Raw genomic sequence first — 11487 nt, forward strand, 5'->3', positions numbered from 1 at the left:
ACACACACACTCACACACACACACACACACACTGCTGGAGGGACGTGTCAGCTCAGATCAGAGGAGACAGCAGTTGCACTGCAGGCGGTGTCTGTGTGTGTGTGTGTGTGTGTGTTTGCAGGAGGACACACACCACTCCTGTGGGATTACCCATAATGCCCCAGCTCACCTCCAGATGGCGACGTCTCACTCCTGTCTCAGAGGACACGCGGCACGCAAGAGCACCGCGGGTCAGACGGGTCACCAGACCCCGAAACCAGAGACACGAATGTGTGTTACGTGCATCTTTCATTAGGACACATTCATATAAACAATGAATCGTGTCTCAGCCGGCGCTCAGGAAGACACATGTGTTGCCATGGTGAGAGCCCTTCACATGAACCAAGTCAACTTCTGCAACACACACACACACACACACGCTACAGCCAAATATAGACAAACCTGCTGTCAGTCCACATGACAAACACACACACAACAGCAGAACCTGCCATCTGTGTGCACACCAACCAAACTGAAACTATACAGTGTAGTACATTTAGATAAAGTATATAATATTTAGTGTGTGTAGATATATATATATATATAACATAAAACACTGAAATATTAATGTGCAGCAAAGGATTAATGTGACTGGTTTGTGTTATATCAGAAATAAAAGCTGCTGGAAGAGGCGAAGGATGTGAGCGGTCGCCATGGTAACAGATCCAGGGATGGCACAGTGACAGAGATGCTCTGCGGGTCAGACCGAGACATTTACAGAGTTAAAGATGTGGCACGTGTAAAACAGAAATAAAACGAAAGAATGTTTACGTTCGATTAATTAACGCGCGTTTCAACATCTGTTTGTTCTTACGCGCTTGGCCACCAGGTGTCGCTGCGGCACCTCAAAATACAGGTTCAACTCAATTCATCATGCTTTTTGTTTTTTAATTATAAATATCTATACCTTGATACACTGAAAACATCGTGTAATGTCATTCATACAGCGAAATACATATTACTTATGATTTCATGCATATTACTACAGGACTATGAAACTTTTTGTCTGTTTTGTGTTGGATTAGGTCTTGATTCTTTTTAGGTCGTGTGTAAGTTTCTGCTGGCGTGTCACCTACGCTTGACAGACGATAAAAGAGAGGAAAACCAGCTCCGAACGCCGCACGCTTCTATAATTAAACGCCGAGGCTTTACGGTAAGCGCGCGCGTTCAGCATCTTTGTTATTCCCCCGAATGTCGTCACGCATACCCGAGCGGCGTTTGACGTCAATCTCCATATTTGGACGCGGACGGAAGGCGAGCGTCACCACAACACGCAGTGTTTTCCATCCTGACAACCAATCGGTTGCGCGAGGAAGACCCGCCCCTTGGTTTCATTGGACGCTGGGCGTGTCGCTCAGACCAGCGCGACTGACGTCGACGGCTTTGTGCGTATTTATCGGCGGAATCGCTGCTCTCTGCGACAGATCGGAGCGCAGCGAAACGGAACCGACTGGATCGGGGAACGTTGATTGCTTCATCCTCATTAAACTTGCTGCACTAATTCACCAGCATCAAAGGACAGCAGCTCTTGTGGTTTTTCACTTCCAGCAGTTTTATTCTTAACTCTGTTGAACGGAATACAGTGATGCACGGCACCGGAGCAGAGATGGCCCCGGAGGTTTCAGCCGCCGCGAGTTTTGTTTGCAGACTATTGCGCAGTCGCGGACGCTTGAGTGACGCGCAGCTACACGTTTTTAGAGACTGTCTCGCGCAGGCGCTATCAGGTACTGAAATAAATGTTTTTATACTTCATGTTTAACAAAATATCACCACTATATCAGCGTACTTCCATATTGATTCAGTGATCATATACTATGCTAAAAGATTTGGATGCTAACGAAAGTGTTTATTTTTCTCCAGAACACTACCAGCACCACTGGTTCCCCGACAGGCCGCAGAAGGGATCCGGTTACCGCTGCATTCGGATCAATCACGAAATGGACCCTCTGATTGGCCGAGCGGCCGGTCGAATCGGACTGACCAGCGGGCAGCTTTTCTCGCTCTTGCCGCGGGAGCTGACGCTCTGGGTCGACCCGTACGAAGTGTCGTACCGCATCGGTGAGGACGGCTCCATTTGCGTACTCTACGAGGCCGAGCCGCCCGTCTCAAGCCCCGCCCCCTCGGCGTACGACCAGATGGCGAACTGCAAAAACCGCTTCATGATGAGCGGCCGCACAAGTCCACCCAAAAACTACCTGATGATGGTGTCCAGCTGAACGCACGCGACCGGTGTCCGCCGGTACCGCGCCTGACCGACCAACCGCCGAGAGTTTACCATTCCTGCGACTTGACATTTCAGGCCTTTATTTAGTATGAACTTTAAAGCACTGGTTGTTACGCGACCGGATGATATTTTGGCACTGTTCCGTGTGGCTCTTATTTATTTTTACAATCCCAAAACAGGTTTTGGGTGTTTTCACTGGTGCTCGCACATGGTTTCAGTGCAATTACGATGATACCTCACGAGAATGTAAAGCAATTAAGGGCCTGAAACGGGCTTTGCGCAAACCTTTTAGCCACTTGACTTCAGATTTCTGTACGTTTGCAAAGCTCAATCATGATGATAATAATTAAACATGTTTGCGTTTTGCTTGCTATAGCGCCACCTGTGGTGACTTTGAGAATGCAACATATTTGCGTTCAGTACATTTCAGGCCTAAAACTGGTGGTGCTTCATAATTTCTGCAGGAGCTGCTAACAAGAGGGACGCCACGTGAACAAACTCCCATAATGCCCTCTGCCTTAACCACAGCGCCACCACTCCCTTAATAAACGTCACTGCCTGGCTCTTTAAGTCTTACTGTGCAATATTCAGGCAATACGCTCTGTAACTTCCTCTGGTGATGTCATGAAATGAGTCGCACTGACTGGAGGCTCCACCGCTGGCGTATCTAGTGGAAGTGATTGTATTTTCCCAGAATGCTTTGCATGTGTTGGTTGGTTTCGGGCCGGAGTGCCAGCAGAGACTCTCGTCTGTAGCATCTCGCGGCTGCTGAGCAGCTCGTTTACTGTTTTAGATGTAGTTTGTAAGCTATTTTGAAGCAGGGTTGCTTTTAATGTAAATTTTTTAAATGCATTTGTGCAGATATAGAGCTGTACAGTCGATTTTTATTACAATAAACCTTTTATGAATGAAATGTTCGTCTCTGGTCTGATGTCATTATGGTGTTGTAATGAAGTTTCACATCTCCGATCTCTTCTTGAAGTCTCCCACGAGCAGCGTCTGGTTGGCGTTCGGTGGGCATGCTGGTGTTATCTGGGCTTGTTTTTCTCCTACACACACTGACAGACTTCAGATGGGTGTTCAGTTACACTTATCAGCAGCCACTGCCCTCATTAACTGTGAGCTGCCTAACTACACAACATTTTTAAGGCATCAAAGGTGTAACTGACGAGGTTAAAATCATGCTGCTTTATGAAAAAATGAACTGACAATTTGTCTTTTGGCCAAATTGTAAGGCAGCATTACATTAATAGTTTTAAGTCCCTGTATGCAATCCCAGAATGCACTACATGCAATATTGTATCTTATTTAGAAATTCTAATATGTTGTACCTCTGTAAATTTCTTATTATATTTGTATACTTGTTACACATACATATTTTTAGGCCTTATATACTTCTTTATTCTTCTCATATATGTTATCTATACTATATATAAATACACTATAATATATATATATATATATATATATATATATGTTTAATTCTCATCTTTTTTTCTATTTAAATTAGTGTTTCACTTTGTAAATATTATGCAACAACCATTTGAAGACAAAAAAAATGTGTTGTGCTTGTATAATGACAAAGATATGTTGACTAGGAAAAAGTAAAACAACCAAATTGTGCTTACAAATTTGATAAATTAGTTTAAAATAGACTTATACCCAACTCAATTGTGAGTCAAATGGTTTGCTTATCAACAATTCTAGTGTCAGATTAGTGGAATGAATGAAATCTTTGTCGTAGCTAAATTAATCGTGGAATTAGAGTGATATTTAGCAACATGCTAACATCAGACTCTGTTGAAATTAATTATGAGCGACACGTTCTTGTCAAATTTTAGCTACAAACTTTTAAGCTATTGAAATTAGCAATTGAACTGTCATGTTATTACATGCTAACATCAAACTATAGAAATTAAATGTGAATTAAATGTTAGTTACAAACTAATATTAAATTATTGCAATCAGTAACTCAGTAGCACTAACATCAAGCTTTATTGAAATCAACTATGAACAACAGCGTTATTGTCAAATTACTGAAATAAATCAAATTTTACCAACAACAACAAAAAAAAGTGATTGGAATCAGTCTACTTAACAATATGCTAACATCAAACTTTATTGTGAATTGTATATTTCTTGTGTTTTGCATGAGCCGCGCTATCAGAGTTGATGCCTGCACGAAGTGTTTCACATCATCCCCTTATGAGGTGCTGCTTGGCTTAGCGCACTAGCTATCTAAAAGTGTAGCTGTTTATTTAGGCAGTAGGCAAGGCAACAGGAGTTCTGGAGCCGTGCTATTGTGTCCCTCTGGTTGTTTTGTTCTGTTTGTGAGTGATTACGGTCAGCGGAGGATTTGGGATGGTTTCTGTCCTGACGTCATTAAAGCACAATCGCTGCTTTAATTGAGGCTGTTTTGTGAGCGAGTGTGTGTGCGAGTCAGACACAAACACACACGGGCAGATGGCCTGTTGAATGCGAGACCGCACACATATGGAGATCCACACTATTGTTCAGAGACGCTACTGATGCTTGAACGCGCACACACACACACCATCGGCTCAATAGAGGAGCGACGGACACACAGAGAGAGAGATACTCTTTACTTACAATAAATTATTTGAGATTTTATTACATGTTCAATGATATTCAGTCGTTTTAAGTGTCTCATTTGCTTCAGCTGTTGTCATTAGATGGAGTCCGATGTCGTGACGGGGGTCAAACCTGTTGAGCTTCCTGTGCGACCTCTGACCCTTCAGCTGCGGTGTTTTCTTGCCGTGTGATTGGCTGACATCCACTAATATGTTCTAATTGTATTTGTGTGTGTTTGTCTTTTATCCCTAGTGCAGTATCCATTTAAACAATGCAAAATCTCATAGTAAGATCTCAGACTTTTGATGGCAGACAAATCTGAGCACAGTTTGAGACATTATTGAGCTCTCTTGTGAAACTCAAGAGGAGATGCTTATCTGTGAGATTACTAGGGTCAGTTTTCAGGAGAAGCATCAACCTTCCACTGAACATCTAACATCTTCTAATGTGTTTAAACTGTATTTTGTGTGTGTATCTTTTATTCTTAGTAAAAAATAAATTTAAGCAAGGCAAAATAGTACTACGTTTCTAAGTATTTTCAAATTTTTCTAAGTTTTAGTACTAAGTTTCTAAGTATTTTCCATTTTTTTCTAAGTGTTAGTACTAAGTTTCTAAGCATTTTCCATTTTTTCTAAGCTGTAGTACTAAGTTTCTAAGTATTTGCCATTTTTTTCTAAGTTTTAATACTAAGTTTCTAAGTATTTGCCATTTTTTCTAAGTTTTAGTACTAAGTTTCTAAGTATTTTCCATTTTTTCTCAGTTTTAGTACTGTTTCTAAGTATTTTCCATTTTTTTCTAAGTTTTAGTACTAAGTTTCTAAGTATTTTCCATTTTTTTCTAAGTGTTAGTACTAAGTTTCTAAGTATTTTCCATTTTTTCTAAGCTGCAGTACTAAGTTTCTAAGTGTTTTCCATTTTTTCTAAGTTTCTATGTATTTGCCATTTTTTCTAAGTTTTAATACTAAGTTTCTAAGTATTTGCCATTTTTTCTAAGTTTTAGTACTAAGTTTCTAAGTATTTGCCATTGTTTCTAAGTATTTGCCATTTTTTCTAATTTGTAGTACTAAGTTTCTAAGTATTTGCCATTTTTTCTAAGTTTTAGTACTAAGTTTCTAAGTATTTTTTTAGGTTTTTAGTACTATTTAGTAATATGTGTCTATTCTATGGCTCTTTTGTTGTTTGTGAGCCCTAATCTAGTCACATTTCTGTCACTATGTGATAGAAAATCACATTTTAATATTTTAAGTGTCTCATTTGCTTTAGCTGTTTATGGCTCTTTTGTTGTTTGTGAGCCCTAATCTAGTCACATTTCTGTCACTGTGATAGAAAATCACATTTTAATATTTTAAGTGTCTCATTTGCTTTAGCTGTTGTCATTAGTTCTGTTCAGATGGAGTCTGAAAACCACTCCAGGATTTTCCTGTCGTGTGATTCACTGACGTCCACTAATGTGTTTTAATTGTATTTATTGTGTGTGGATCTTTTATCCCCAGCACAATATCCATTTTAAACAACGTAAAATACATTTACATTTACATTTAGTCATTTAGCAGACGCTTTTATCCAAAGCGACTTACAATTGGGGGATACATAAAGCGATTCTTCTTAAAGAGGCAAACAGACACAGGAAGTGGTTGTAATACCAATAAAATAGTCTCATCTTGAAGTGTCATATGAAGTTTCTAAGATTTTTCCAAGTTTTAATACTAAGTTATTAAAGTTTTCTAAATACCAAGTTTCTAATTTTTTTCTAAGTTTTAGTGCTATTTTAGGTGTCTATTTTTATAGATGTTTTGTTGTTTGTGAGCCCTAACCTAAGACAAATTTCTATCACTATGTGATAGACCATAGAATTCAGTTCTTGGGTTACACACTGTTTCTGATTAAATCTGATCAGATATCTCATAATCACATGGTAGGGTGGCGGTTGGTGTGAAGGCGGGGGGTTTTAGGGCTATTTGGTTAGTTGGTTAATCCCTGAAACACTGTGACCCTCTTTTGTAGACACGAGACAAAGAAAACACGCACACATTGAGCTGTTCTCTGATTATTTTGCTAGTAATTCTAAGGCTGATTGTTAATCTGATCAAGAGTTAGTCTGCATTAAACACACACACACACTAATGAACTTTGCACGTTATTTTATGGACACAACAGGTGTGATATGGACATGATTTGGTCTGTTATAGAATCACAACGGCCCTTGAAGGGTCATTCTCAGGAACTAGTGCCATTCAGATATTTCTACCAAAAACTTACAATATATATTCAGAGGTTTGGGGTTAGTAGGATTATTTTAAAGAAATTAATACTTTAATTCAACACATTAAATTTATCAAAAGATACATTTATGATGTGACAAAATATTTCTATTTCAAATAAATGCTGTTCTTTTGAACTTTCTATTCATCTGTGAATCCTGAAAAATAAAATGTATTGTGGTTTCCACAAAATTAGTGTGCAGCACAACTGTTTTCAACATTGCTAATAATCAGAAATGTTTCTTGAGCAGCAAATCAGCATATTAGAATGATTTCTGAAGATCATGTCACACTGAACAAACATCATTCATGAAGCCCCAGCGTCCTGCGGGCGTGTGAACGACGGCCATTCAGTGTGTGTGTTTAATGCATCACAAAAGAGACTCAGACGAGTGGAGGAAGGGTGTCACGCTGCCATATCGCACAGGAACTGGTGAAACTGTCTGCTAGATCTCAGATGTTTCTCCTAAATCCCTCAGGAGGAATAAAACAGACACAAATGAGTCACTAGTCATCATCCAGTAAAAGTATGCAGCTATAAAATGAATGCGGAGCATAGGATCTCAGACTTTTGATCGCAGACAAATCTGAGCCCGTAATAGACATTATTTTTTTGTGTGTTTATATTTTATCCATTTACATTTAGACATTTAGCAGACGCTTTTATACAAAGCGACTTACAAATGAGGACAATAGAAGCAATCAAACTCAACAAGAGAGCAATGATATGCAAGTGTTATAACAAGTCTCAGTTAGCTTAACGCAGTACACGTAGCAACTTTGATCACAGAAATAAATGACAGTTTAAAATATATTCACATAGAAAACAGCTATTTTAAATTATAATATTTCACAATTTTACTGTTTTTGGGGTAGAAAATCAGAGCCAAATTTTCATAATGGTCTTAACTAGTAAATATCAACAAATCATATTAGTTACAGTAATCTTGTACCTTGTGTACAATAGTTTTCGCAAAAAAAATTCATTTTTTTAACATAAGAATCGAACTATTAAGCTTGATGATATCATTAAACAATTAAACGTCATGAAATACTGCTAAAACAAAGCTGTGAGAGAAACTCACTTTGGTTTGGCATGTGGTAAAAAAAAACTTTCATGATGTCACTTCCTTAAATATAATGAAAGAAGGGAAACACCACAGCAGAAAGTGCGGAACAAAGACAAATACTTCAATTTTAGGAAAAATAATTGACTGTAAGACACCCGTATATCACAAATGATGCTATTTTGTGTCCATTTTCTGTTCTCAATGAAAAACCATTTAGTTAAGCAAACCAAAATTGCAAGAAAAAAAACAAATAGAGAGAGATTGAACAATAATGTAAATACACAAGTAAATGAACAGCATTGCAGATTTTCTAGGATTGTTTTATTGATGTATCTTGCTGTATTTAGTGGTGATCTGGACTGCTGGGGATTTGGGTGTGTGTTTGTGAATGAGCTTGATGTGATTTGCTTGTGGCATTTCCCCCTTTCACCCGTGTTTCTGGATCAGAGAGTCGCACACAAATGATTTGCAAATCAAACCTGTTCAGCTGAATGCTCCTGGAGTTTCACAAACATCATTCATGAAGCCCCAGCGTCCTGCGGGCGTGTGAACGACGGCCATTCAGTGTGTGTGTTTAATGCATCACAAAAGAGACTCAGACGAGTGGAGGAAGGGTGTCACGCTGCCATATCGCACAGGAACTGGTGAAACTGTCTGCTAGATCTCAGATGTTTCGCCTAAATCCCTCAGGAGGAATAAAACAGACACAAATTTTTATCCAAAGCGACTTACAAATGAGGACAATAGAAGCAATCAAAATCAACAAAAGAGCAATGATATGCAAGTGGTATAACAAGTCTCGGTTAGCTTAACGCAGTACACGTAGAAAGTTTTTTTTTTAAATCATATAATAAATAAAAAGAAAACAGATAGAATAGATCCATAGTGCAATAACTTTTTTAAAACTAAGAAAAATACAAAACTTGTAGTATACTAAGTTTCTAAGTTTTCTAAGTTTTAGTACTAAGTTTGTAAGTTTTTTTCTAAGCTTTAGGACTAAGTTTCTAAGTTTTTCCCCCGAGTTTTCTGAGTTTTACTACTAAGCTTTATATGTTTTTTTTTCTAAGCTTTCTAAGTTTTTGGACTAAGTTTTCTAGGTTTTAGTACTAAGCTTTCTAAGTTTTTGGACTAAGTTTTCTAAGTTTTAGTACTAAGCTTTCAGATTTTTTCCCCCAAGTTTTCTTAGTTTTTGGACTAAGTTTTCTGAGTTTTAGTACTATGTAAGTTTTTTTCTAAGCTTTAGGACTAAGTTTCTAAGTTTTTCCCCCGAGTTTTCTGAGTTTTACTACTAAGCTTTATATGTTTTTTTTCTAAGCTTTCTAAGTTTTTGGACTAAGTTTTCTAGGTTTTAGTACTAAGCTTTCTAAGTTTTTGGACTAAGTTTTCTAAGTTTTAGTACTAAGCTTTCAGATTTTTTCCCCCAAGTTTTCTTAGTTTTTGGACTAAGTTTTCTGAGTTTTAGTACTATGCTTTCTAAGTTTTAGTACTAAGTTTCTTCATTTTTTTCCCCCAAGTTTTCTTAGTTTTTGGACTAAGTTTTCTGAGTTTTAGTACTAGGCTTTCTATGTTGTTTTTTCTAAGCTTTCTAAGATTTAGTACTAAGTTTGTAAGTTTTTTCTAAGCTTTCTAAGTTTTTGGACTAAGTTTTCTGAGTTTTAGTACTATGCTTTCTAAGTTAGTTCTGTTTTTTCTAAGTTGTAGTACTAAGTTTCAACGTTTTTTTTCCCAAAGTTTTTTAAGTTTGAGTACAAAGTTTCTTGTCATTTGGCAATATTTTATGTGTGTCTATTTTTGTGGATGTTTTAATGTTAAGATACATTTCTATCACTATGTGATAGACCATAACGCTTTTAAATCTGAATAGAATTAATTAACTAAAAAACGTTGAACATAAGGAGATTTTGTTTTACTAAAAAACTTCCTTTCAACCTGTTGATTCGCCATTGAGACTCCAGCAGGATCCACTGCGGAAAGAATCGAGGAAGCAAAACAAACCATGCTGAGAAAAGTGAAGTAGTATGAGCAGATTTAGTTTTGTGAGAGTTTGTAAAGTGATTTAGTCGTGTTGACGTGTTTGGCAGCTGTTTGCCGAAGTCTCACAGTGTCTCATTGTCCTAAAGTTCCCGGGAACCTAAACCAGCAGCTGTCGCTCCACACACACACACCCTGCCCCCATGTCCTCACACAACTAAAACAAACCCCATCACAATCCAAACAATCCCTCAGCTGGGGCTCACCACAGCAAGCCAGGACATGTTAACCCTTCACATACACACACAGAGTATATGAGATATATCACACATGAGATCTCAATAGCTTCTCCTACACAGCAATGAGATCAAATGCAGAACAGATAATGTAGAGAAGGTTCTGAGAAAGACCCTGGCTTCAGAACAGATCTCTACTATGTCTGAAACAGGGCTCAGATTTGCTCTAAATACTACTAAATAATAAGCGGTCTCAATATGAACTAATTTCTCATCAAATGTGTTTAGCTGCTTTCCACTTCATGTTATTGTTAGCTATTAGTTTTATTACTTCAGTTTCAACTTATTTTATTTCAGTTAGCTGCCAGTGGTACATTTCTAATTTTCGTTTTTAGTAATTTTGTTTCATGCTTTTGTCATTTTTATTAGATTTGTTTAAATTTCGTTTTAGCTTTAGTTTATTTCAGTTTAGTTTTAGTAATTATTGATATTTTAATAGTTCGTCTTATTTCAGTACCTTGCTAAGACAGCATTTCATATATTAGGTTATGTTTTAGTAATTTTGTTATGTGCTTTTGTAATTTTTATTAATATTTTTTAAATATTTCTATTTAGCTTTAATTTTCTTTTATTATATTTTAACTCTTCAACTTCTACTTATTTCAGTTAGTTGTCACGGCAACATTTCTAATTTTAGTTCACGTTTTAGTAATTTTATTATGTACTTTTTTTTTTTTTTACATCTATATAGCTTTAATAGTTTTAGTTTTAGTAACTATTAATACTTTAATACTTCAGTTTATTTCAGTTGGTTGCCAAGGCAATATTTCAAATTTTCTTTTCTTTTTATTTTAAAGTTTTGCATTTTATTTAAAAGTATTTAAATTCCGAAATAAAAACAAAGCTATATTTTTACTGTAGGACTAGTGACATCTGTAAAAGTTAAATTTAAACGAAACTCAACTGAGAACTCAATTAGTGTACTAGGCTGTGAAAGAGCAACATCTGAGACTAAATTGTGCTTTCTTTATTAATTTGGCCCATGTACCCGATCACCCGCCATGACAGGAAGAGATCAGCCCAGAATTCAGAGTA

General features: G+C 37.3%; 2 protein-coding genes across 2 annotated transcripts in view; one reads left to right on the forward strand and one right to left on the reverse strand.

The window, feature by feature from the left end:
• The window catches only part of LOC107698305 (E3 ubiquitin-protein ligase PDZRN3), a 21663-nt gene extending 11155 nt beyond the window's left edge, over positions 1 to 10508 (reverse strand). The window contains exon 1 of the mRNA XM_016499261.1: positions 10464 to 10508. The gene's annotated coding sequence lies outside the window, so the exon portion shown is untranslated. The remainder of the gene's footprint in view (positions 1 to 10463) is intronic.
• btg2 (B-cell translocation gene 2) lies at positions 1445 to 2753 on the forward strand. Its single transcript, XM_016499262.1, has 2 exons — positions 1445 to 1763; positions 1900 to 2753. The coding sequence occupies exons 1-2, from the start codon at positions 1625 to 1627 to the stop codon at positions 2253 to 2255; spliced, it is 495 nt and encodes a 164-aa protein (XP_016354748.1). The 5' UTR covers positions 1445 to 1624; the 3' UTR covers positions 2256 to 2753.
• Positions 10509 to 11487: the final 979 nt, after the last annotated feature.

This window comes from Sinocyclocheilus anshuiensis, unplaced genomic scaffold (assembly GCF_001515605.1).
Source record: "Sinocyclocheilus anshuiensis isolate Anshui unplaced genomic scaffold, SAMN03320099.WGS_v1.1 scaffold2216, whole genome shotgun sequence".
Classification (NCBI taxonomy): domain Eukaryota; kingdom Metazoa; phylum Chordata; class Actinopteri; order Cypriniformes; family Cyprinidae; genus Sinocyclocheilus; species Sinocyclocheilus anshuiensis.

Excerpts from the sequence above, each read along its gene's own strand:
- btg2 (XM_016499262.1), top strand. The coding sequence starts at position 1,625 with ATGCACGGCACCGGAGCAGAGATGGCCCCGGAGGTTTCAGCCGCCGCG. Across the intron at positions 1,764-1,899 it reads TCTCGCGCAGGCGCTATCAG|AACACTACCAGCACCACTGG; the intron begins GTACTGAAATAA and ends ATTTTTCTCCAG.